Raw genomic sequence first — 27,493 nt, forward strand, 5'->3', positions numbered from 1 at the left:
GAGATAGAGAGGAAGTGGAGCTGCCGGGATTAGAACCAGCGGCCATATGGGATCAAGGCGAGGGCCTTAGCCATTAGGCCACGCTGCCGAGCCCCAAGAGGCAGTTTTTAAAGGATATATTCAAGAATAGTTTTATCTATCTGTGAGAATTAAACCTCAGTTTTGCAAACAGTGAGCAGCTATTTCAAGCCAAGGTTGGGGAATTCAATGGTTGAAACAAACTGAGTCATAAACACCCATAGCAGCAGTAGAATAAAGCTGGAGGACGGCCCTGAAGCTCCGGTGCTCAGGCCCGGCACAATCCCCTGAGCAGTGAATCTCATAGAACCAGCCGCAAGCAGCTGACTTCAAATTAACCAAAAGGGAAATGATTGTGGAAGGGCCTGGATCCTTGCTGAGGGGACTCTCCTGACGGACTGAAGCAGCACACAAAGATGCAAGTGCTATGGGCACCCTGGGGCTGCCAGGGACAGACAGGAAGCAAGTGGGCACCTCGGGCCCACTGCCACAGTAAGTCCCACTGTGCCAGCCACCATAAACAGTGCCCTGAGCAGAGGAGCCAGCTCACTGTGCACAGACTTTTGGTCCAGAGAAACCACGGGATGGTAAAGCTGTGGCCTCTGCAGCCCCTTAGTTAGCAGCAATGTGTGACACAGAAAGCCAAGCAACAAAGTATCCAAAATCAAAGGCCATCTGTTAGGAAACCACATTTATCTGTTAAACGTGCCACATCAACTTACTCTGAAGGGGATCTTGCAAAGATATGAGCAATGGCAATAGTTTTGGTCAAGGTTTCAAAAGAACAGTAATTTCTTGGATATGCAGATATAGATTATTAAAACAAAAAGTACCTTGTTAAGTTACAGTCAGAACTCATAGGTTGATAGCTTTTGATATATTTCCCTTCCTGATTGAAATCCAAGTCTTAAAACTTAACATTTCTGCAATTTTGCTGATGCAGTATTAGATTTGTCTGACATGGCTCTTTCATTTGGATTAGAACACCTGAGGCTCAATACAACCCCACCTCCCTGCTTCAGAGGTGGGAAAAGATGTGAAATGAAGGGACAGTACCACTCACATACAAGTTGTTCACAAAGCTCTGCAGTTATTGGCAAGGATAACGAGAACATCCCCTGGAACCACCTAAGGAGTATTTAAAAACACACAGGACATCCTCCTCAACCCCACTTTTTTAACTTTCACTGAGCTAGCAGTTAACACATGAAGGCCAGGTTACCAAATATCCTAGAACACATGAGATGATCTTGCGCAATTATTTTGAACAAAATGCAAATGTTGAGAAACACACAGAGGATAAACTAAAAAAGTCAGCTCTATCAGAACCATGCCTTGGTCTAGACCGTCTCATGGAACAGGCATCTAAAAAACACCACCAGCACCGGGCACTTGGCATAGTGGTTGACCGGGCCACATCCCATATCAGAGTTGCATTCAGCACCCCAGAAGGCAGCAGGTGATGGCTCAAGCACTTGGGTCCCTGCTACCTACATGGGAGACATGGATTGAATCCTAAGCTCCTGACAACATCAAGCTACAGCCAGCATTTGAGGAATGGAGCTATGCTTCTCTCTTTCAAATGAATGAAAATACATACATAAAACATTTTATTATTCCAATTCATTTAGAATGTAAAATTCATAGATACAGGCAGACTGCTTTCCATAAAGCCATGACAAATAAAGCCTCAGAAAGCCTGGCAGACCTCACAGGCTTCAAGGCAAGGGTAAGTGAGCCACTAAAGCAGGTGAAGGCAGCCCAGCCACCTGCTCCCTGTGGTAGTGCTTTGCTGCTCAGTAAGCACGCTATACACTTGTGCCCCTGCCACCCCAGCACTCTCTCCCTCTGCTCTGTGAGCACAGGGCTCCCCTTCCTCCTTTGCCTCTTCCGGGTGTCTGTTGAAGTCACTGTATCAGCAATGCCCTCCTTGGGACTCCTGGAGAATGAGTGGCCTCCAGCCTGACCTGGGTGCTCGAGGCCCTGCTGCATGGTGTCTGCGGGTGTGGACACTGGAGCCCAGTCTGCCTGCCTTCTCCAGCAACCTGTGTCCCCACTCTGTGCTTGAGTTTCTCCACCTGGAAAGAGGACTGAGGACTGACACAAACACTGTGATACCGTTGTGAGGAACCTGGGAGGTATTATACCAAAAACGTGCTTAGACTGTGCTGAATCGACACTGAGCTCTCAATATTTACAAACAACAGCCAGAACCAACTTCAAAATGAAACTTTCATTGAACTTTTTTCACAGTAAAACCTGACCTAATTCAGTGGGTGGCAAGAGGTGGGCCTAAGAGTCCTTAAGGTTATTTGTTGTCTTTGCTTCTAAAATGTCTGTTTTATGACAGAGAGCTGGGGACGCTGACAGAGTATACACATTGTCTTACCTTTCTAACATGTCCCAAGGACACACACACAAAGGAACTGTACCAAAAGCATCACTTTACTTCGCTTTTCCTCGGTAAGATTTTTTTTTTTTTTTGCCATTTGCCATTATCTCAATAGACTTGTTCCTTTGGGTGTGCAACAGAACAAAGTCAACAGTTGTATTTCATGATCACGTATTCCCAGCATGTAGAAAAGTGCTGGCTACATAGATAGCAGGTGTTCAACACACACAAGTTGAATTCATGGTTAAACATGATGCCTACAACAGAAGGCATACAACTTTGTATGTCGAGTCTGGACTGTCATGTCATGGTGACCAGTAGTTCTTCAACCTGAGAGGGCTGACTTGTACCCAACTTCTCCACTGAGTAAACATGAAAAGCCCACCTAGCACATATCCCATATATCCCATATCCCCTATAGGTTCCTTGGTGCCCAGGAATCAATAGGCAATATCCTCCCCTTGAAGAGTCACAAAGGTTTATGATGCCTACAATCAGTGCAAAGAACACCCAATATATTTCATGGACACCAGACTTCAGACAAGCAGATCCACTTGAAGTGTCTGTCACAAATCAATCTGCTCCCACATTAGCGATCCTCTGGCCTAAACTAGGTCCATTTCATGACCTCCACGCTGTGCTGATGTCTGTGATCGATCCATGGCTCCCTAGCAGTCATGCCCCAACTAAAGAATCAGCCCTTAGGGTCCTTCCCGTTCAGTTCCCACAAAGTCTATGTAGTGCTCTCACTGCCACCCTGTCAACCTTCCCTGATCTCCTCATGAACAAATCCGCATGGAGTACCTCTGACATGCCAGGAACCCAGCCAGGCCCTGGGGGCTGCTAAATAAGACACATGAGGCTTGACCTCATGGAATCAGACCAGTGACCATGCTGAACAGGAAAGCCAGGGTGCCACAGAAACCACGGGGACACAGGAGGCAAGAAAGGCTCTCAGAGGAAGGGATGTTGAAAAGGAGAACTAGAAAGGCCGGAAGTGAAGGTGTTACTGGGAGGAGTGTCCATGTATGCTGAACAGCTGGAGAAACACCACTCCTGCAATTAGCGTATAGTGAACTGTCTGGTCAATCTCTCAGCCCAGCACGAAGTACACAGGAGCAGGAACCTCATCTTGGTTCTCACTCTAGCCCTGTAGTACCATGGTGGGTGATACTTCTCAGCAGTGTAACTGCTGGAGCTTTCTGAAGCCTGCAGCCTCAATGCTCACCTCGAGGAGCGGACACCAGTACCTCTCGAGGTCATCTGGTGATGACTGAGGAGATAATGCAGACAAGCACTGCTGCCACATGGTAGCTGCCTGAGGAGAAGGGCGATTCTCTCTGCAGAGCAGGAAGGACAATTTTCTCCTATATGTTGGCAAGGGCCTGACATTATGACAGAGCTCCCCTGGGTGACCAAGAATCAGAACCAAAGCACCAGTCCAAAGGACTGATGGCAGATCCTGATATAATGAGCTCCTGTAGGTGCATACTCTGAATTTCCAGGTTGGGCTCCACTGGAAGGAATTACTACCCTACACTTTTTAGAGAGGTTGTCTCATATGCTTTCAACAGAATGCCTAATTTATTGTTGAGTACCATCGCCCAGAAATCATTGGTAATATTCAGAATTAAGCTTCTGTAAGCAGGCTCAAGAGGTGTCATTCACTGAGCATCTTCCACTGCTTGGTGTTTAAGAGCTCTGTACCACTTCTCTAAAACCTCTCGCCAAAACTTACAGTGTGACACTCACATGCTACTTTCATACATATGGAAACTGGGACTTGGGTCCACCTAACCCAAACCCACGCTCTTCCCGCCATTCAACCGCCTTCCCTTGAGAGGGCCTTCTGGGGTCCACTCTGTTGCTGCAGCCTGAGTCTCCCAGCTCCTCTCCATGAGCACGGCCGCATGTGCACACTCTTACTCCTCTCAGAGATCCTTCTCCATCCTGCAGCCTGAACTGTCTTCAAAGGCACCACTCAGTCACCATACACCACGTCCTGAGCTTCTCAGGGTACTCCCAGGGCCCCTGAGTAGACTGGAATCTGTGTCCTATTTAATTCTGGATTCAATGCTCTTCAAAAAAAATTGTGGAAAATGGGATTAGATGATCTATATAGAGGCTGGTTATTGTGGCATAGTGAGCAAAGCCACCTCCCGAGAGGCCAGCATCTCTCAGGGGCACCAGCTTGTGTTCCAGCTGCTCTACTTCTGATCCAGCTCCCTACTAATGTGTCTGGAAAGGCAGCAGAAGGCTCAAGTGACTGCATCTGTGCACCCACATGGGCGTTGTGGAGAAGTCCCTAACTTTGGTCTGGCTCATCACTGGCATTAGTGGCCACCTAAGGAGAGAACCAGCGGATAGAAGCTCTCTCCCTTCCTCTAACTCTGACATTCAAATAACTAATCTCTCTTTTAAATATTTATTTATTTTTATTACAAAGTCAGATATACAGAGAGGAGACGAGATAGAGAGGAAGATCTTCCATCCGATGATTCACTCCCCAAGTGACCGCAATGGCCAGTGCTGTGCCTATCCGGAGCCAGGAGCCAGGAGCCAGGAACCTCCTCCAGGTCTCCCACATGGGTGCAGGATCCCAAAGCATTGGGCCATCCTCCACTGCTTTCCCAGGCCACAAGCAGGGAGCTGGATGGGAAGTGGAGCTGCCAGGATTAGAACTGGCGTCTATATGGGATCCTGCCATGTTCAAGGCGAGGACTTTAGCCGCTAGGCCACACTGCCGGGCCCTCTCTCTTTTTTAAAGATACATTTATTTTAGTGAATTCTGAAATCCATGTATAACTTTTTAAAAAAGGTTTACATTTATTGGAAAAGCAGATTTAGAGACACGAAGAAACATAAGCATCTTCCATCTGCTGGTTCACTCCCCAAGAGATTGCAATGGCCGGAACTGAGCCAATCTGATGAGATTGGGTATGTTCAGGTTGGTATGACCATAGACAACTGAGCCAATCTGAAGTCAGGAGCTTCTTCAGGTCTCCCATTGTGAGTGCGGGGTCTCAAGGTTTTGGACCATCATCCACTGGAATAACTGGGGCATGAACCAGTGCCCACAGCAATCCCAGCACTTACAAGGGGAGGATTTAGCAAATTCAGCCACTGGGCCAAGCCCATAGTTTTTTATGATAGGCCCTTTCCCGGAACTTTGTGAAGGCCTGTTATAAAACTTGCATCCTGGCCTCATGAGACTTTCTTGAATGAAGAGATGCTAGCATTGTTTTGTCATGCTGTGCCCTGCTGCCCAGTACAGATAAATACTGGTACTAACAGGTGAAGACTCTGGCAATGAAAGCTTTGCAACTCGACTGTGAAAACATGTGGTGCTTAGTTTTAGAAAAGCTGCCCTGTGGGCATCTGAGCCTTCTTTACCTATACAGAGTCACTCAACTTGCCCCTGAAAATCCATGTGCTCAGCCAACTCTGTGGCCTCTGTCCACACCAGTTCCCTTGCTCGAGCCTGCTTCCAAACCCCTGGCTAACCCTCAGGCGCATGTCTCAGGCCACCCTGAAACATCACTTCCTTCCTTAGCCTCAGCTGAGCTCTCACTGAGCTGTCTCTGCCCCAAATGGGCTAGAACTTTCTAACAAAGCTTATGATCGTCACACAGGTATGGAATCACAGGGATGGAATCACACGTGTCGAAGGACTCACACCCCCTTCCTGCTCCCAGGGATGAGCACAGGCTGTTCCTGAACTGAACAATAAAAACTTTAGAAAATGACTACTCACAGGGCTGCTTTCATCTTAACCCTGTCAGTGACTTTGAAGCAGCATCAGGATGTGCTTTCTGGGAAGCACATTCACCTTTCTGTTGCACTTTGAGGGGAAGCAAACCTCTCAGAAACCTGAAATTCAACTATCCCCTTAAAGTGAGAGCCTCCCAGAATGTACTGCAGAGCCTACCCACTCTCCAGGTTATGGGCCTCTCCAGGGATTCTGGACTTCTGCACAGCTGTGGGAGCCAGTTCCCCCACACCTATGGCCCTCCCTCTCCTTTGCACATATTCAGTCTTACACAGAGTGACTTTTTTCTATAGGTACACACACCCCGTTTGCTGCTTCTCCAGAGAACCCAGAATCTTCCCTGTGTCTCAGACACGACATTTCCATTTGTGTTTTAGAAGCCAGGCCTTTTGAACAGCCTCTGCTCTTTGTCCCGGTTCCCAGCACCAGGTTTTCCATCTCCAACAAACCCAAAGACTCAGATACCATTCACATCTGGAGAAGCATCTTTCCAACAGCAGGAGAAACACAAACCCTACTTTCGGCTACTCCCTCTGTGGGGACAAAACTCACGCTGCGTGGACATGAATGTTTTACTTCACCTCCATGTTTTTCAGCTTTCCCAGCAGGAAAAAATAAGGAGGCCACACAAAGGCACTTGCTTATCAAAAAACTGATATTTCTTTTCCTGCCTTTTGAGGAAAATCAGAAAGCAAAGGGAACAGTTAAGAGAATTATAACCAAAGCTGGCACTGCACTCTCCAAATTCAATGCAATTTTTATGTAAAGTGCAGGATATTAGTAAGAGACTTGACCAGCATTGCAAAAAAAGGAAAAAAACGGGTTGAATCTTATGACTCAACTTTGGTACACTGATTGAGGAAAATGATGCACCATTTAAGTTACTGAAAACAACATAACAACTGGGTCTTTAAACGAAGCGGTCCTTGGGCTAGAGGAGACTCTGCTTTGAGAAAATGTTTCCAATCACAGCGTTTTAGACTTGCAGTCAGGTTATTTTCTCCAGTGCTCTCAATTTGCCACCAGAGTATACAGTTAACGAGGACAATATGCAGACCACTGCAGGGCAGATCAGTATTAAAGGCCCGTTTTTAAAACGTACAACACAGTCCCTTGCCTTTACTAAACAGTCAGGTGAGTGGCCACTGCGATGCAGTCTCTCTCAACACCCAGGCCCCTCAGGTTCTTACTAGCTTTATAGAAACCTGCACAGCATTCAGACCTAACTGTCAACATTTTCACTTGGGAATATTTTAATAACTTAGCTTTATCAAGCTTATTGGGTGAGAGGATTAGCAATGTCCTCACGTTCCCCGCTCCATGCAGTTCTGGGCACTAGTTGAGCAAACAGCGGCCCCTTGGGCCGTACACACTTGGACCCCCTTGCCCTACACTGCCGATTCAGCTGAGGACTTCCCCACCAGGGACTGTCGTTTGTGTCTTCCTACTTAGGAGATCTACCTCTTCAGAAACAGAGCGTTCCTCTGTGTAAAGGTGCATGGCAGAGAAAAGCAGGCTGTACAGTCGCAGAGGGGAAGCTGAACAGGGCGAGCCCAGCTGCCACGCACCAGGGCCTGAGCCACTCCAGCCACGGAGCTGCAGCATCTCACCCATCTCTAGCCCCTTGCCCCCACCAAGCAGGAGCAGCCAGCTCCTAAGGGCAGCCACCAGGCCCCCCCTTTTAATAGAATGTTTACCATAAATCTACCGCCTGCAGCTCCACTGTTAGTCAGTGACAGGACAGTGGCATTGGGACTCTTGTGGCCAGGACCCCAAAGAGTGTTTTTCAATGAATTGTGCTGCCAGGAAGCCACTCTTGCATCTGACCCACACCCCACCCTCGTTCTCAGCCAGGGTGAAACGTCTAGCTGCTGCTCACCACAAACCAGGAAAGCACTTGGTTTTCAGTTCTAAGTGGCTCTTCTGTTTAAGAATTTGTTCATGGGAACTGCCTCATTCTTACAGAAATACTTCTACTCTGAAATACTGTAATTAGTCACTGTTGACACCAATTACATTACTGAATCATAAAGAGTGAGTTCAGACTCGCGTCAGGAACCACAGTTCTATTTTCGTAAGGCACAGTTCATCTTCCTTTTATAAAAGCAGATGTAAAAATATCAATGGGTAAGGATTTTATCAGGGCAGAGGAAACATTCTAAAATCAGATGACAGTGTGGTACACATACTTTAAACTGTAAATTTCAAGTTGGTCAATTCTAATGTGTGTGAATTATATTTTAATAAATATAAAAAAAACATAAGAGATATGATTGGGCCCAGTGTGATGGCTCCATGGCTAAATCCTCTCTTGCAAATGTTCCTCACTTCAGATCGGCTCAGCTCCGCCCACTGCAGCCTTTTGGGGTGTGAACCAGTGGATGGCAGATCTTTCACTCTGTCTTTCCTTCTCTCTGTAAATCTGATCTTTCCAATAAAAACAAAAATAAAATCTTAAAGAGATTTGATTGCCTATTTTAATTACCTAAATAGGAAGAACTAAAGGAAAAACTACTAATTTTTAACATTTCATTTCTTCTATATTACCCCAAATGTCTGTTAATGATCTCTCACTGAAATATCGAATTAACTGAAGAGCAAACTTCAACCCTTACAAACATGTAATCCTTACAAATAAATTCAAGTGATGGTCCCACTAACTACAGAGGGATTAGCCATGGGCCTACTTTAAATACAGTGTGCACATGTGCACGTGTGTGTACACACACACACACGCTAAATAAATGACAATCAATGCACAAATAATTCTTGGTAACCCAATCAATATCCAGAGCAGGGATTACAAACACATTTTGAAAATCTCTCCCCTCAGGAGCATGAGGACTGTTTACCTTGTGACAAGGAACCACGCAATTCTGCAGAAGTCTGGAGAGGGCCTCATGTAGGTCTTAATATGCGGCATGGCGTTGCTGCGGCCAGACGTCTCGGCGGACCATTTGCTAGGGACAGGGCAGAGGAGGTCATTAGTAAGACAAGTCAGTCCTGATCCCAATACTTGGACACTACATGATCGGACAGATGGTGAGTACCCAGCTCTGTGACCTGACAGGCTAGTAAACTCTGTTCAGACAATGGGACAAATGCAAATGCATTTTAGAGTGCAAGCATGAAGAAAACTGACCACTACCCACACAAAATCCACAATACCCTTAGAGCATACAGCCTTCCTCTTTGTCACAGGCACGCACACATGTGCATGTATGTTATTTCTGTTGGGCTTTAACCCCTAGCTGGACTGTGAGTTCCTAAAAGGCTCAGCAGAGTCTAGGCCAAAATGCAAGCCAGGCAAATAGAAAACAGTGGGTCAGGAACCAATGTTGAAATGCAAGGGGAAAAAATCTAGCAATGTTTACACCAAATGCTGATAATTGTTGTATGTAAGTTTTGGTTCCAAGTTTCCAACATTGTGGAACTAAGGTTCCATGGGAATGAATGGCCTGTAGCACATGGCAATGATTCTTTCTTAGGACCCTTTACCATCACAATGCAAGAAGAGCAGGGCCATGGCCAAATTGAGTAAGTCAGCAGCAAGGCACAGAAAGGAACTCAACACAGAGAAATATTATCAAGAAGCATCAGAGGTGCCAGAACGACCTGCTGAATTATGACTGCCTTCTCCGGGAATGTGATCCTGCTTTAATGTCCGGCGAAGTAGACTGATGAACACCTGTGGGAGTAGCCATGGAGCTGAGCCTGGCCTAGACCAATTAGGATGCCCAGTGCTGTCGCTGGGGAAGAAGCGGATGTTTCTTTCACTAATCCAGCTCACCAACCACTCCCTAAACTCATGCCATTGTGGCTACTGTCCTGGGCCACCCGCTGAGTGGCCTCTGCCCCAGGCAAGCTGGAGGCACAGGTCATGCGGTGCTACAGACACAAGGATTCTGCTTGATGTTTTGGAAAAATGAGCTAAAATGCTGCTTCTGTAAATGATAACGCACCCAGCGTGATCTTTTATTTATCTTTTCTCTGAATGCCAATGTTTAAATAGAAACCTTACCAAGACAAATTTAACTCCCTGGTATTAAAAACCTATTCCAAGAACATTTCAAAACCTTGTTTTACATTATTTCTATCACTAGCATATGCAGACCAAAGAATATAGCTATATTACATAAAGTTCTTAAAAAAATCCTACCAGACTGACATAAATAACATTCGTATTACTAAAGAAGCAACAGCAGCATTCTGAACCAATTACTTACTGAAAATAGGAATGCAGCCAGTTCTGTTTCTCGGCTGTCTGGATGCTATAGGGAAGAGAGCCCCCAGCTTTTAAAAGAAAAACAAAACAAAACAATAAAGAATGAAGAAATGCAATTTGAAACTTTCTCACCTGGAAGAAAATCTGTAATCAACAACATGCTAGAAGAGAAAATAAACAAAATACTACTGCCATTATTTCATCTTATGGAATGGTTTTCTGAAAAAAAGGTCTATATTTGCATTTGGTGTGTACTTTTAATGGGGTCTCTCTTTTCTCAGCAGTGATAAACATTTAACAACAGATGTTTCCTATTCAATAACAACAGTAATAATAAAAAGCAAAACTTGATCACGTGGCAGTGGTAATTTACCAGCTGTAGCAGAATACACTGGAAATATCGAAGAGATCCTGGGGACCTGGGGAGAGGGTTGTGGCTCACAATAACCCCCAGAGGCACAAGGAGGATCCCAGGAGGGGGCCTGTGTCCACCAGGACCACAACCTTTGTGGGGACAGCTCAGGATGCCGGCTCAGTTGTCTGCTTCACCTGCACACACTGTTGTACCCAATAGACTCTCACTTAGTGGAACAGATTCTTAGAGAATGAAAGGATTGAAAACTAAATTAAAATGTTCAGTGAATAGTTCAGTTTTAGAAAAAGGAATTCTAAAAGCCTTGTTCTTGCAAAGAGAATAAAGACACAAGTGGAAATACAAATTAGAAGCCAATTTCTGTTCATCTTTAAAAGGAAGAAAATTCCCATTGTAGATTCATCAGTGATTTTTCCAGACATGTTCTGGAACGTCTCCACAGTAATCTACACCCAGAGGCGGCTTTCACCAACTCCAGTATATCAAATGAAGCATGTCCTATCTCCTCCCACAAAAGACTATAAACATTCTGTTTTAGAACCGGTTATAAAATAGCTTTATTGGTAAATGCCATGAGTTTCCCTTTCAAGGGTACACTTGAATGGATCTAGCCTATTAGAGGTACAGGAAGAAGATAAAAGAAAAAGTACCAGAGTCTGAGTAAAACAATTTTATATTTATTAAAAGGCAGCAAATGAGCTAATATTTTCAAACACGACTGAGATCTTTCTGGCAGGGCCACATGGAGTTTGGTAAGTAGTAAGTGAACTAAATTAATCTAAGGCCATTTGGCTTTCAGGTGACGTCAGCTCACACTGCTCTCTCCAGAGGTACATAACCATTTGGGCTTTTAGTTAATTCATCCTGACTGCACAATCTAGGGTGCTGCGGAATTCCAGACACAAGTTTAGTGCTTAGTACTGCCATGAAGGAAATGGAGGGCAGGGTTGACAAATGTCTGCGAAACCCCAGTATCTGCAGATGATGGCCTGGACACGGGGGATCCAAGGACTAGCTGGACCAAAGGAAATACTATGTGTAAGTTCTGGAACTTAAATGGATAGGGTGCTTTGGAATGTTCATGGTAAAATGGAACTAATAGGTCAATTAGGGGCCTGGCACAGTGGCCTAGTACTTGAGGTCTTCGCCCTGCATGTGCCAGGATCCCAATGGCGCTGATTTATCTGGCTCCCTGTTTCTGGTCTGGGAAGGCAGTTGAGGACAGCTCAAAGCCTTGAGGCCCTGCACCCATGTGGGAGACCCAGAGGAGGCTCCTGGCTCCGAATTGGCTCAGGTCTAGCCATTGAAGCCACTTGGGGAGTGAATCATCAGACGGATCTTCCTCTCTCTCTTCCTCTCTGCAGATCTGGTTTTCCAACAAAAATAAAAATAAGCTTTTTTTTTTTTTTTTTTTTTTTTTTTTTTAAAGAAAAGGTCAATATAGGGGCTGGCATTGTGGCACAGTGGGTTAAGCCCATGCCCATGAATTGCCAGCATCCCATGAGTGCTGGTTCAATTCCTGGCTGTCTCATTTTCGATCCAGCTCTCTTAGTGCACCTGGGAAAGCAGTGGAAAATGGCACAGGCAGGCAGACTCAGTGCTACTCAGCTGGAGTCCCAGGCTGCTGTGCCATTGGGGAGTGAATGTAGGAATAGAAAATCTTTCTCTCTGTCTCTCTCTCACCTTCTTTCAAATAAATAAATAAATCTTTTTTTTTTTTAAGGTAAGGCAATTTTTCACTTCATATATAGGGTATCAGCAATTTAAATGTGAAAGAACCTCATGGTATCTCAGACTCAGGCAGGGAGGATGTCGGCAGAGATGAGACAAAGGTAGTTAGAAATGCTCTGAAGAGGTGTGGAACAGCAGGGAGAATCAACGGTATCTGGACAACCAGGTTGCTGCTTACCCGATTAGTGACAGTAAGAGAACTACGCACAGGGTGAGGTGCTGTGAGGATTATGTACAGCCTCAGACTGCCTGTCCAAAACACGGCAGAGATCACAGCATCAGAGGACCTTCTGCAAATTTCTAATCAATACCAGTAAAAAATCTGCCAGGGCATTTACGGCACACACACACAGAACACAAATGAGACAGTCTCCCTGACAATTACCAGGGTATCCTTCTAAGCTGGTCCGCACGTTTTCCACAGAAGGATAGATCTAAAAATAAAAAGGGGGAAAAGTAAAGTTGGAGTGTATCAAACTGAAGGAATGATAGCAGCTTTTAAGAAACTCTTGGTCAAGGATGTTTGTGTTGGGTTGGGCATGTGGCCCGATGGCCAGCACGCAGCGCACATGCAGAAGTGGTGCCTGTGTCCCACTGCAGGGCTGGGGCTTCCTGCCTGGCCCTGGTTCCCGGTTAGCTTCATGCTAACAGCACCCTCAGAGGGAGCAGGGCAGACTCGATGTGGGGGACCTGGGATGTGCTCCTGGTTCCTAACTCAGGCCCCAAGCCTCTGTGGGAATTTGTAGACTGAGCCTTTGTCTGGTTCTTGAGTAAATAATAACAATCTAAAAAAAAATTGATATTTGGTTTAGAAACTTGGAAAATAAGCCTTGGGGTCAGCACTGTTGTATAACAGTAGACTAAGCCTGCCATGCTGGAATCCCAAAGGGATGCCAATTCATGTCCTGGCTGCCTCACTTCTGATCCAGCTCCCAGCATATGGCATGGGAAGGCACTGAAGACGGCTCTAGTTCTTGGGCCCCTGAACCTGCATGGAGGACCTGGAATAAGCTCCTGTCTTCTGGCTATGGACTGGCTCACACTCTGGCCATGGGGAGGGAACCAGTGATGGAAGACCTGTCTCTCTGTCCTTCCTTCTGTCTGTAAAATTGGCCTTTCAAATAAAAATAATAAATCTTTTAAAAAAAAGGGACAGATTGAACTAAATTTGGAATAAACAAATAAATGAATCTTAAAAAAAAATAACCCAGCCTTAAATTTCTAAACATTCCCATCTTATTGAAGAAACTTAACTTCTAGTAATTAAACCACAGGAAGGTGCCAGCTGCAGGCACCTGCCCAGGTTATAGTATACCTAGGCAAGTGTTACACCACTGGCAGAAAAGCAGCCAACAGCTCGTGGGCATTACGGGCCTGGTTAATGCCAAATTTGTATTAACCATACCAGTGTGCCAGAAGAGTTGCCTACTCTTTTTTTTTTTTTTTAAAGATATTTGAGGGGAAAATGCCAGCACATCAGCAAAATGTTCTAGGGACCCATACCCGAGGTATGTGGGGCCAGGGTTGTGGGCAGGACCCCAGAGTGGCAAGATACACCACCGGATCTGCGTGCTTGCATGCACTGGGAGCTGTGGATAGATCAGGGGAGGGGTCTGGGATGTGTGGGAGCAAGGACTGCTGAGGCAGAACGTGAAGGAGTGACTTCTGGGGGACTTCCACCAACATGGCTGCTGCACATGCAGGTACATGAGGGGGCTGAGACCAGGTAGGCTGGAGGAGGGAAACCAGAGTAACTTTCAGGACCAGACCAACACACCCACCCATGTGGCAGTCCTGAACTGGGCTTGTTGGTATCAACTACCTTCCATCAGGGCACATGAAAGATAAGGTTGGGGGTTCTGCCTGTCAGGGCTCGACCACAGTATCCACCAGTGTGTCTCAGGATGAGGGTAGATCATGTCAGGCTGGGCCATGACACTAGCCAGTGGGCTAGAGAGCCAAGACTGGGAACAGATTCTGTAAGGGATTTGTGGACTCACTCCTGTGGGACTATCATTCTAGTTGGTTTGCTTGAGGGCTGGGAGTGATGATGGGTTGAGCTAGGCATGACCGTGGAACACTAACGCTCATGGGTACTGGGGTTGGAAACAGGCCAGGCAGGTCCAGGCTGTAGCACTTGCAGTTGCACCCAAAAATTGGGTATGGGGTGGACTGGTCTGCAACATCCACCAGTACACAAAAAGGCTGACACTGGGAGGCAGACTGTGCCAGGTAAGGGCCTAGTATCTGCCGGCATGCATGAGATCTGAGTCTGGGAGTTCCCTGGTGGGGGAACTTGCGGAACTCCCCTGGTGTGCTATAGCTCCCACTGGTGAGCATGTGAGTTGGCTGGGTGTTGGTCAGGCTGGGCAGGACTTCTTCACTTGTTGGCAGGTGTGTAGGTTGGCTCTGTGGGGGCACACTGGGCAGGGCTAGGCCAAAATTTAGGAACTGGCATGCACAGGAACCAGGATGGAAGTGTGGGCCATGCTGGGCTAGGCTAGGCCAGGTTATCACACTTGCCAGTTTGTATGAAAGCCAGGGATGGGGCAGGCTGGGCAGGGAGGGCTAGCCTGCAGCAATCACTAGTGAAAGGTGGGATTGGGGGTGGGCCAGGCCAGGTCAGGCTGTAGCATCCATGGCAAAGGCCAAGATGGGTGATGGGTTATGCTGGTGAAGAAAACCATCAGCATGCCCAAGATCTGTGGCTGAGAGCAAGCTTGGTAGAGCAGCTAAGCAGATGCCCTGGTTGGACTATGAATTGCACTAGTGAGTGCCAGAGCCAGAATGGGGGCAGCAAACTGGGCTGGTCATGGCTGAAGCATCCTTGGCATGAGCGTGAACTAGGTCTGCAGTATGCTGGGCTAGGCTAGGCTCCAGGACCCACTGGTGCTCACAAGAACCAGAGTGGGTGTAGGATAGGTTGGACTAGGTCTTGGCACCCACTGAACCACATGAGAGCTGGGACTGGGGTGAGTTAGGCAGGGCTGTCCTGTAGCATCCAACAGGAAAAGCTGGAATGGGTGTGGGCTCCCTGGGCAAGGCCATTGTATCTTCCAGAACAGGAGGTGGGCCAAGTCAGCTGTCCCATCCACTTTCCCTCATTCCTTGATCCTCTCCAGCCTAATTGGTGGTCCACATGGGCATGTATTCTTCTTAACTATGTAAATATCATCAAAAATAAAGTTTTTTTTATTAGGAAAAAATTACTAGAAGCATAATTGTATTATACTTTGGTACAACTTTTTTCTTCTAAAAGGTCAAATTTGCATTGAATTAAATGCAAAATTATTAATTGACAGGCATTTTAAATAATTAATAGTGCTTACAAATCTACTGGCCATGTTATATCAAATATCTTGTCCCTTGGTTTGACAACCCTAGGAAAAGAATGGGAAAATCATAGGCTGGTGTGTGGCTCTGGGTTGGGGAGCTGATGGGGACTCCCACACAAACAACTGGTGCTCAGTGTGGCATCACAGGATGGCCAGGGGGATTCTGACGCCCCGCTCTTCCCACCCACACAGCACAGCACAGCCATCTCCTCTCCACCACAAGCTGCCCCGAGGCTCAGAGTCTCTGCAACAGCAGTGAACTAGCTGGAAGGGCAAGAGAACTCACCAGATGCAGAGGAGCGGCACTGGTTCCTGTGGGTTGTCTGGGTGACCCCAGGCCCAGCAAGCTCTCCTTAAACTCGGAGCAGAGCCACTTGGACTCGTCGGCCCCCAGGGAGCCGATGCTGGAAAACTGGCCCACCACCGGCCAGGACTCAGCCTGGGGGATGGATGAGGCATGTTCTTTCAGGAGCTGTGGCAGAAAAAAGATTAATGTCACAATTACCCAGACAACGCAACAAAAACATGGCTACCTAAACAGATTCCTGCCCTTGGGACGCCTACTCAACAAGGAAACAGGGAAAGTATCAGTAATCAACCTCACACCCACATGAACATTTTCTTCTTTGGAAGATATTTCTGAAATACAGTGGAGGTAGCAGTTTGCCTTTCCAAAATTCTTCGATTTGCATTAAGAGCAAAAACAGGTGAATTTCCTGAAAGACTCATTTTAGCAAAACTCTCAGATAAACAACTGACTTGTGATATCAAGTTGGATTTCCCTCTGGAAATCGTAATTGCTTAATATAACCCAGTCAATTCCTAGAAGGTTAAAAACCACCGCATCCTTTGTCTCCTATTTCTTGAAAGAAGTTTGACACCCCCGGTTAACATTCTGGTTCCGAATGCCTGTAATGAGCTAACAGAAGGGAACCAATTCACTTTCAGATCCATACAACCCAGGGGAGTTCATAATGTGATGGCTGTTTTATTCAATGTGCATTATTTTCACCAACACAGCCCAGGCATGAACATTTACACACATGTTTACTGCAGAGCCCAAGGTGTTCAACCTCTGCCTGCGGGCAGCATAGTGCAGGAGGCAGAACTCAACAGCCCATTTCCACAGAACATGAGCAGGGCTCCCACGCAAGCCCTGCACGGTGATGTGTGTGTCTGGAAAAGAGGCGCCGAGCATCCACCCACCTTCCTTAGCAAGCAGCTGGATGCTTCATCACCTACTGGGTGGGAAAGCTGTTCTGAAAACTCCAAGATGCTGTTTAGCTTTCATTGCGACTGCAATGGCGCAGAATCCACACAGGCGCTACTGCCAAGACTAGCCATCAGTCCACAAATAACCACCCATGCTGACAGACCATTCACTACGTGCTTACTTCCACTGTTTAATTTAATCCTTACACAGTCCCGGAGGGGAGTCCCATTATCATGCTCATTTTAATAACTTTAATTATATTTGAAAGCCAAAGAGACAAGAAAGCAACTGCCTCAAATGCCTGCAACAGCCATGGCTGAGCCAGGAGCCGGGGACACAGTCTGGATCTACCACAGCGTGTCATGACCCATTCCCTCCCCAGCATGCACTGGCTGGAAGACCGATCGATCACAAATGCAGGAACAGAAGTTGCAAAAGGCATTTCAATATGGGCCATGGGTGCCCCAAACACCTACCTCATACACCCATTTTTACAGATGGTAAGAGAGACAGTTAAGCTACAAGTAAAGGCCACGTGGCTCACAGATGACAGACACTTGAACCCAGGAGTGGGTGTGTACCTCCCACTACCCACGGACACGGTGTTCTCCTACTTCCGACATAAGTCAAGGCACAAAGATGTTGCTGTTGAGGTCTTGCCTGATTTGCAATAGTGTTGCGTTAAAAAGCAAATTAAAATGAAAAACTCATTAATCAAGGGAGATTCTTATTCTTATATTACACGCATTATTTACGGAAGAAAATGTAAGGTTTTAAGATTTACTTATTCATTTATTTATTTACTAGAAAGTCAGAGTGACAGAGAGGGAGTAACAAGTAGAGGCAGAGGTAGAGGAAGAGATAGAGAGACCTCCTCTTTTACCCTCTGCTTCACTCCCCAAATGCTTGCCACTGCCAGGGCCAGGGCAGGCTGAAGCCAGGAGTCCCATCTGAGTCTCCCATGAGGGCAGCAGGGATCCATACATTGGGCTATCGCCCACTGCTTTCCGAGGTGCATAAATGGGAAGCCGGAAGACAAGAGCAGCAGCAGACCGGAACCAGCACTCCAACAAGAGATCCTGGCATTACAGGCAGTGGCTTAACCTGCTGGATCATCCAATCCCAGTCAAGCACAAGGATTTTAAGCAAGCTACTTCATGGGATTTGTTATGGTGGGTAAACTGTCCACAGAAATGAAGAAAAGTTTAATCTTGAAATTGTTGGTTGCTCTATCTTGTTAAAGACTCTTCTGCACTTACTTCCATACTAGCAGCAAGTGCCATTTTCGTAATTGATTTAATATACAAAACACATTATAGTTCATTTATAGCCTCAACACCATTTCTGTGTTGAACCTGTATGTTAAGAATCTTCTATATGCCACACAATCCAAAGTTATGAGAGAATACTTTCAGGAAAGAATTATTTGGGTTCCTAAATATACTTATATTTGTTTTTTAATTTTTAATTAATTTATTTTTAACAGAAAGTCAGATTTACAGTGAGAAGGGGAGAAAGACCTTCCATCTGCTGGTTCACTCCTCAAGTGGCTGCAATGGCCAGAGCTGAGCCAATCTGAAGCCAATCTGAAGCCAGGAGCCAGGAGCTGAGCCAATCTGAAGCCAATCTGAAGCCAGGAGCCAGGAGCTTCTTCTAGTGCAGGGCCCCAAGGCTTTGGGCTGTTCTCCAGTGCTTTCCATAAGCACTGGGGCTGGAAGGGAAGTGGAATAGCCAGGACATGAACTGGTGCCCATATGGGATGCTGGCACATCCAAGGTTAGGATGTTAGCCAGTAGGCTATTGTGCCATGCCCAGTATCCTTATATTTGTATGAATGGGAAGTCTCCAATCATCTTTATTGCAAAACAAAAACAAAAACAAAACAAAAAACAAAACAAAAAGAGATACAAAAACCAAAATAAAAAAAATCCGTACACTTCTGTGATTTGAAATCCTCCCAGGGGCTGGTGTGGTAGTATACAGAGCCAATCCTCTGCTTGCAGTGCCAGCACCTCATAGGGGTGCCAGTTCAGGCCCTAGCTGCTTCACTTTCTGACCAGTTCTCTGTTTATGGTCTGAGAGGGCAGCCGAGGATGGTCAAGTTCTTAGCCCCCTGTACCCACGTGGGAGACCCAAAAGAAGCTTCTGGCTCTTGGCTTTAGATCAGTTCAGCTTTGGCTATTTGGGGTCACTTGGGGAAGGGGACAAACAGATGGAAGATCTGTCTCTCTACCCTCACCCCTGTAACTCTGACATTCAGGTTAAATAACTGAATCTTAACAACAACAACAAATGAATCTAAAAAAGGAAGGTAAAACGAAATAATACAAAGCAGGTAATTGGGCGTGCAAACATGTAGTGGGTTAAGCTGCTACTTCGGATGGCTGTGGCCCATGAGTGAGCGTCTGGGATGGAGTTCTGCCTCCACCTGCAATCCAGCTTCCCAATTCTCCTGGAAGGCAGCAGATGCCAGGCAAAGCACCTGTGGTCCTGCCAACCGTGTGGGAGACCTGGATGAAGGTCCTGGATTCTTGGTCAGCCTCGTGAGGCCCTGGCTGTGTGGGCATTCAGGGAGTGCATCAGCAGATCAATTCAGCCCTTGCTCTCGCTCTCTCTCCTCTTATCACTCTACGTTTTCAAATAAATACGTAAATAAATATTTTTTAAAAAACCTAATTATTGAAAACTATAATATCAAGTGCCTAGGATTCTCCAGAGATTATGTAGCTGCCAACAAATTCATAATTATAAATAAGATAGAAAAATACATTTTTAAACAATGTTAAAATAATTAAAGTTCTATTACCTTTCTAAGCCTAAAATGTCCCCAATTATCTTTCTGACTTCCTTGAAAGCGTCCCGGGGTTGAACCAATAAGGTAAACGCTAAAAGAGAATACAAAATATGAGTTACAGAACACCAGGATGCATTTGCTCACCTGAAACAGACAGACAGACACACCCACTACTACGATCACGAACTGTCCGGGGCACCTCGTGACGCCTCCCTAAGAGGAGTGACTGACACTCGCTTCAGTTTCAGGCAGACTGGCCCTACGCTCACGGGGTAAGCGACCGAGCAAAGACCTCCCAACTCACGAGGGCTTCGGTGGGTGGCTTGTGGGAAGCAGCGAGAGCCCTCCTGGCTGATGAGATGCAGACACACAGAACCTGTGCTCCTCCCCAACCCCAGTGCCAGCACACTGCCCTGCGGGCCCCACGGCCCAGCTGTCCCAGGCCTGGAAGCAGAAACTGTCCCGAGCAGCTCGACCAGGGGGCTCTGACACGCACTTGGTTTCAGACAGGTCATGCTCACGGATGCTGTCTATCCACTCCTGCAGCGGAGGAGCGTTGTAAGCCTTCAAGTAGCTGATGAGGTCCGCTTTGAAATGTGTCGGTGATTCTCCCGTTCTGTGGGTTCCAGGGATAAGCCGTGGGTACAAGGGGCTCAACCACATCCTGGAATGTAAAAGACACCACCACCACATCTTTAACAATCAGGAGCACAACTGGTCACAAGGATGGTTCTGTATTGACTATACATCCACCGTAAGAAACAGGTGAATTTTCTGTGTATCTTTGCATGGAAGTCAAGCAAGTCTTAGGAAATACAGAGCAATCTGGGACAGATGTAGGTTAAGCTTCTGCTTGGATACCTGCACCCCATTTTCCAGTGCCTGGAGTCAAGTCCCATCTCTATCTTTTTTCTTTCTTTTTATTGGAAAGGCGGATATACAGAGAGGAGGAGAGACGGAGAGGATGATCTTCCTTCCAACGATTCACTCCCCAACCAGCCAAAACGGCTGAAACTGAGCCAGTCTGAAGCCAGGAGCTTCTTCCGGGTCTCCCTCGAGGGTGCAGGTTCCCGAGGGTGCAGGTTCCCGAGGCTTTGGGCTGTTCTTGACTACTTTCCCAGGCCACAGGCAGGAAGCTGGATGGGAAGCAGGGCTGCCGGGATTAGAACTGGTGCCCATATGGGATCCTGGCACATTCAAGGTGAGGACTTTAACTGCTAGGCTATTGCATTGGGCCCTACCTTTTTTTTTTTTTTTAAGATTTATTTGTTTTTATTGGAAAGTCAGATATACAGAAAGGAGGAAAGAGAGATAGGGGAAGAGTTTTCATCTCCTGAGCCAATCCGAAGTCAGGATGCAGAAGCCCCCTTGGTCTTCCACGTGGGCGCAAGGCCCCAGGTCCCTGGGCCATCCTTGACTGCTTTCCCAGGCCGCAAGCAGGAAGTCAGAGGGAAGTGTAGCAGCCAGGACATGAACATGGGATCCTGGCGCATTCAAGGCAAGGACTTCAGCCACTAGGCCACCGTGCTGGGCACACAGCCTTTACTTTTGACCCAGGTTTCTGCTAACGTGCCTGGGAGGCAACAAAAGATGACATAAGGACTTGGGTTCCTGCTGCCCACTTGGGACCCAAACGGTCCAGGCTCTGCTTAGGTCTGCCCTGGCATCTGGAAGAGGGAAATGTTCCGTGGAAGATCTGTCTCTCCCCTCATGCTTCCAAATAAACACATAAATATCTTTAAAAAGATTTTTGATGATCATACTACTCCAATGTTGGCGGGGTCATTTCCTCGCCTTGAATCTTTCTAAGACCCAGTAGGACCTGGCCTCTGTCTGCCTTTTCCAGCTCTCACCCCTCCCCTCCCCCACTCCCAACCTTCCCTTACTCTGGTCACCCCCACACCTCCAGGCTGCTGAGCTGTGACGAAAGCAGATTCTACTCCGAATCCACCCCATGTGTCGGAAGCCCAGAGAATTCACTCAAGTCTATGTCTTGTAGCTCTTGAACCAAATGAGAAATTAGAATCAAAAGTTCCCCACACTAAGAATGCACGAGTAAGTCTTTTCAATAGACCAACTCCTTTTCTTAAAGCATGCTTCAAATCACCTTGAGATAGTTTCTTCTCCTAGACCTTCTGCTTTCTGAGTATACACTGCATTTAATGAAACGATATTAACACTAATCTCAAATGTTCAAACGCTTAATTCAATAGCACAATATTACAGACATCTTTGATTTCTGAATTATTTTTCCTCAAAGGAAAACAAGGCATGTAGCCAAACCATTTCCATTTACACAGATGGGAAACCAGTCCAAGGAAGATTTCACAAAAGGGTGGCCTCAAGGCTTGGGTGCTTCAGGTTCCTCAACTGCAAATCATGCCGACAGCCGAGCCTTCGAGCACTGCTGCAGGTGTGCATGCGAGGCACTGCAGAGCGTGCAACTAGCACATGCACTGAGTACCCGCTACTACTGCTTTCCTTGCTCCTGCGAGTTTCACCGCAGTTCTAACCACCACCCCAAAACAGAAACTGTCCAATTCCCCTTGCACCTGTAGCCTTGAAATAGACTGGTGAGAGGGTGACCGCTAGGCAAGGAAGCATCAGACAAACAGGAATGCTGGCTATGCGGCCTTAGGATGCTGAATGCTTCCAACAGTGGCACTGTCTGCTCTCCCCAACTTGGAGACCCCTAGCACGGGAGATCACGTGATGTGGTAGGGCTGGAGGCCGGGCTTTGGGCCTACACCTGCCTCTGGCTACCTGGGTCATTGGGGCAGGCTCAGTGATTGCTCCAGAGCTTTGCTTCTTTGGTTCAGGGAGTATAACATGACTGGGTTGGGCTCCTCCTGGATTATAGATTCATGCATGGGACCATTCCACATCATGGGACACCTGATGAGTTTTCTACACTAGGATGCTGAGACACAAGGTGTTTTTAACATTTCATAAAGTCAAATGAGAGTGGGCCAAATGATTTATCAAGTGAGAAATTACCAGGTCAACCTAGAAGCAGTGGTGAAGGCAAAGTGGAACAACCTGGTTCAATAGAAAGAACCAGCAGGGCCGTGGTTGACCAGGATGAAGACTATGCTTCTAAATGTTGATGTCATTTTTACCATGACTGCCTACAGGACACTGCAAAGTGCCCTAAAGAGAAGAGAACAAACTAAGTGTGAAATGACAGCGTGCCTCACGGGGGGGGGGGGGGGGGGAATGGGAGAGGCTGGGAGATCCGAGTTGGAGGGAGATTTCATACTCTTGGCACTTTAAGTTTTGAATCACTTTAAGCAACTACGTAGTCAATAAAACAAATCCTCGTTTTGGGTGGGCATTTGGTACACTGGCTAAGACATCTCTAGGGACAGGCACATCCCACAGCAGGGTGCGCCCGGGTTTCATGTTGTTTATCAACTCCTGAACCCAGCTTCCTGCAGGGCAGATGCTGGGAGGCAGCAGGGCTCAGCTCAGGTCCCTGCCACCCACAGGTAGATCTCTATTGACCTCCTGGCTCGCACCTTTGGCCTGGCCCAGCCCTCGCTGTTGCTGCCATTTGAGGAGCAAATCAGCAGGTGGGAGATCTTCCTGCCTTTCAAGTAAGTATATAAACAATTTTTTAAAAATTAAAGATCTTTCTCTTTACAACACCAAAGCCCTTACCTTTAGTTTCTCTCTCACTGTAAGCCTAAGCAAGCACTATCACCCGCCAGCTCAAGCTCAGTACCCTGGAGTGAACTGGAGCCTGGTGTGGGGTTCTGGGAGCCTGATCAACTTTCTTTTGATGCAGCTACAAATGAGTCCTCAAATGCAACCTGGCAGCTCAGGGGATACTGACTTTGAGCCTTTGAGGTAGCAAAGGTGCAGCCAACTCCAAAGTCAGTCAAGAGAGTCCTGTCCTGGAGACTTTCCTAGATAAAGTGGAGTTCGCCTTGACCCTGCCCCAGCCAGAATCGGGCTTCATTCGGAGAAGCGCATTTTCCTGATCATCCATGAGAAAACCATCAGGGATAAGGAATGAGGCCTCAAGGCACAGGCTGCACAAGAGGAGGGAAGAGAGATGCATGGCTCAGAGAAAGAACCATCTTTCAGAACCCAAAGGCCCCAAAAACATCCCCCAGGGAGAAGCTTATCATGACTGAGAGCAACAGCTAGCTGAAATCTGAGCTAATTCCCAACAACCCTTTTTAAGAAGCAAACACCTAATAAAATAGTAGAGAAAAAGAAAACAAAATAACAAAGCAACAAAAAAACAGAAGCAAACACGTGGGGCTGGCAGGGTGGCACAGCATGCTAATCCTCTGCCCTATGGTGCCAGCATCCCATATGGTTGCTAGTTTATGTTGTGACTGCTCCACTTCCCATCCAGCTCTCTGCTAATGGCCTGAGAAACCAGCAGAGGCTAGCCCAGGGCCCTGGGAACCTACACCCATGTGGGAGACCGGGAAGAAGTTCTTAGCTCCCAGCTTTAGATCAGCTCGTTTCTTGTCATTGCAGCCATTTGGGGAGTGAAGCAGCAGAGAGGAGACCTTCTCTGTATCACCACTCTGAAAATCTGCCTTACAAATAAAAATAAATCTTAAAACAAAACAAAGCAAATACCTGTATAAGAAGGAGTCAAGTGGCATTTTTGGCCCAGTGGTTAAGACTCCTACATGCCGAGCTGGAACCACTGAATTCAATGTGGCCCCAGCTTCCAAGTGTAGCTTCCTGCTAGAGCAGAGACCCTGGGAGAGAGTGCTGATGGCTCAAGTGACTGGATCCCTGTCAACCTGTGAGTTCCTGTGTTCCCACTTCAGCTCAGCTCAACTGTCGGTATCTGAGGCTTCAATCAGCAGGTAGGAGTTCCGCCTTTCTCTCTCTGCTTCTCAAATACATTTCAAAAGAATAAAAAACTAGATCTGGTGTATGTGTACTAAAGGCAAAGCATTCTTAACTAAAAAAAAAAAAACTTGGAAAAACTTTCTCTTTCAAATCTTCGAGGTTAACAATCATATGAATGTATTAAATGTTCCAAAGACAAACTGGTTTAGATTTATTTCATGGGGAAATAACTGGGGAAGTGAGAACATTTTACCACACCATTCACTTCGCCCTGCGCCACCTCTGCTTGGGAAGTGAAAACAAGAGCACGCAGCAACCAGGAGAGCCATCAGCGGGTCCTCCTGGACTGCGGGTAAAAACAAGAGCACGCAGCAACCAGGAGAGCCATCAGCGGGTCCTCCTGGACTGCGGGCTTCAGGCCTACAATTGTGCAGGCCCATTCCGGTCCCTCTGCTTTGCGGGATGATCCCATTTCTGTAAAATCCAGGGTTGGGCGGGGGAACTCACCCTAGGTATGTAATATTAGAGACCTTCAAAAGGCTTATGGAAAATGCTTATTATAAAAACTACATGATCTCAAGGCTTTTTTGTTTTGTTTTGTTTTGCAACAAAATAAACTTATCTTGCAATCCTACTTTTCCGGGAACTTTTAAAAACATACTTGTATTCATGTTTTATGTTTTCAACAGAGACAGCTGCATACGATTATGCACCAGACTGATACTCTGGGTACATCAAGACGGTGGGACGGGGATGGGGGATAGTGCAAGAATATTACCTCTGCACTTGTCTCTTCTATGCCACATGTGGGTTATTTTTGTAACTAAAACTAAACAAATAAAAAGAATAAAAGCAATGCTCTGCGTTTGGACTTCCTCAGCCTCCCCAGCGACCACCACGAGGCTGGTGCCAGGCCCCTACGCACCCCTGAGTTTTCTGGTGCCAGTCCTCCCGGATGAGGTTGGATGTGTGGATGACAACCCGGAGGCCCTCCTCATAGCGCAGCAGCATCATTTTCCTACAGGACCAGGAAAGGGACCAAAAGCATTAACACTACTTTAAAAGCATGCAACACCTCTCTCCTAAAAATGTGACAAACAGCTACTTCTGCATCATACAAACTTACAACACTTGTAGTTTTCCATATTAGAGTGCTTCAGCGGCAGGTGGATAGAGCCGCAGGCAGCAGGCTGCCCCAGCCAGCGGACGTGGCCAGCCTGGCCCCTGACTGTTCACACAGCATCACCTGCTTCCACCCTAGAGAATGGGACTCTTCTTGTCTGCTGTTTTCAAAGTCTGCTCACATCCTCCTGCTGTGTCGCGGCAAGCATTCTTTAAACATGTCAAACAGTGCGAGCACACTGCTGGGTGTGAGTACCGGAAACTGCTGTACGCCCAGGGAGGCACGTGTGGTTGAGGTGGCCGCTCTCAACAACTTGCGCTGCTTCATTCCCGTTGGACTTTGTTTCGTATTGCCCTGTCACCTGTGTTCATGTGTGCTTCAGGTAGAGTCCCCCTCCCTCCTCATTTCTCATCAGTCTTGGTTGAGTTCCTCTCTTCCTCCACAGGGCTTCCAGACGCCTCCAGTCACTGAGTATTTCTCCTATTTTATTTCCAGCAAGAAGGAAGGACTGGGATAGGTGAGTGCATGGGGGCTTTCCTTGATCCCATATGGCCGCTGGTTCTGGTCCCGGCGGCTCCGCTTCCTCTCTGTCTCTCCTCCTCTCAGTATGTCTGACTTTGCAGTGAAAATAAAATAAATCTTAAAAAAAAAAAAAAAAGATCGCAGGTTCCCCAGGGATGGACAAGGGTGAGTGGTACAGGCTTTCTGAACACTGACTCGCTCCATGACCTGGTAAGCTCTGCACCACAGGGGCGACACTTCTCAGATGTGAAGCTGCCTTGGCAGGGGGCAAGGCATTCACCCAGACTCTAGTGCATGCCATCATGCTGAGTCCTCACAGCCAGTCAGGAGAGGAGGAGGAGGAGTCCCTCATGTCACAGCTGCAGTCGGTGGCCATGAGAGCTAACGAGGGTTTCCCAGGTCACAAAGTGAGCCAGTGGGCGTGCATGCTGGGGTCACAAGTGCCATCACTCGCTGGCTTCCACGGGGTTGGTGGTGGAGACCCACGCTGCAGGGACAGGAGCGGTGAGGTGGGGGACTCAGGTGAGGGTGGTGGAGGCCTGGCTACAGAGGTGAGTGATGAGAGGCGTGGCCACTCACCCTGCCACCTGTTTCTGGTTCAGCTTAGGTGGCAGTGGAGCCATAGCTGGAGAGAGGCCTGACATGTCTCTCCACACAGAAGTGCAGAGAAGAAGGTAGGGAGGCACAGGCCACCCAGCGTAGGTTACACAGCACAGCAAGGCACTGAAGGAGTTATGACAAGGTGGACCTGGGCGGGATTTCCCTTCGGCAGCCAGAATCTTGGTGCTCTGAGTACACTGCTGGCTAACAGTGGCCCAGAACCCACTGCGGAGGGCTTGATTCCTGCCCGTTAGTCCTTCCAAGGCTGCTTCCTGCACATGTCCCTCCCTGAGAAAATCACAGGCTTGGGAGAACAGCGACAAAAGGTCAACTAGGACTAAGTCACAGTTACACAGTGCCAAGAAGTCCAGGGTTTCATACTGGATCATAAAGGGACTATAGTTAGCACAGTGCTGCACATTCCTTATAGTAAAAAAAAAATAATAATAAAAAATAAAAAAAAAATCAAAGAAAGGATTCTGAATGTTTGCATGTTAAAGAAATGTTAAGTGTTCTCTCTGTAAGGTAGATTTAGCCTGAGCTGAACATTACAGAATACATACAGGTATCAGCGTAT

At 47.0% G+C, this 27,493-nt stretch overlaps 1 protein-coding gene across 1 annotated transcript in view; it reads right to left on the reverse strand.

The window, feature by feature from the left end:
- Nucleotides 1-27,493, reverse strand: part of TDP1 (tyrosyl-DNA phosphodiesterase 1) — a 65,027-nt gene that overhangs the window by 24,577 nt on the left and 12,957 nt on the right. The window contains exons 6-12 of the mRNA XM_004584345.3: nucleotides 25,597-25,689; nucleotides 20,347-20,514; nucleotides 19,863-19,941; nucleotides 16,130-16,315; nucleotides 12,894-12,942; nucleotides 10,406-10,472; nucleotides 9,032-9,139 (exon numbers count right to left, since the gene is read on the reverse strand). Coding sequence (XP_004584402.2) covers nucleotides 9,032-9,139; nucleotides 10,406-10,472; nucleotides 12,894-12,942; nucleotides 16,130-16,315; nucleotides 19,863-19,941; nucleotides 20,347-20,514; nucleotides 25,597-25,689 — 750 coding nt within the window. The remainder of the gene's footprint in view (nucleotides 1-9,031; nucleotides 9,140-10,405; nucleotides 10,473-12,893; nucleotides 12,943-16,129; nucleotides 16,316-19,862; nucleotides 19,942-20,346; nucleotides 20,515-25,596; nucleotides 25,690-27,493) is intronic.

This window comes from Ochotona princeps, chromosome 26 (assembly GCF_030435755.1).
Source record: "Ochotona princeps isolate mOchPri1 chromosome 26, mOchPri1.hap1, whole genome shotgun sequence".
Classification (NCBI taxonomy): domain Eukaryota; kingdom Metazoa; phylum Chordata; class Mammalia; order Lagomorpha; family Ochotonidae; genus Ochotona; species Ochotona princeps.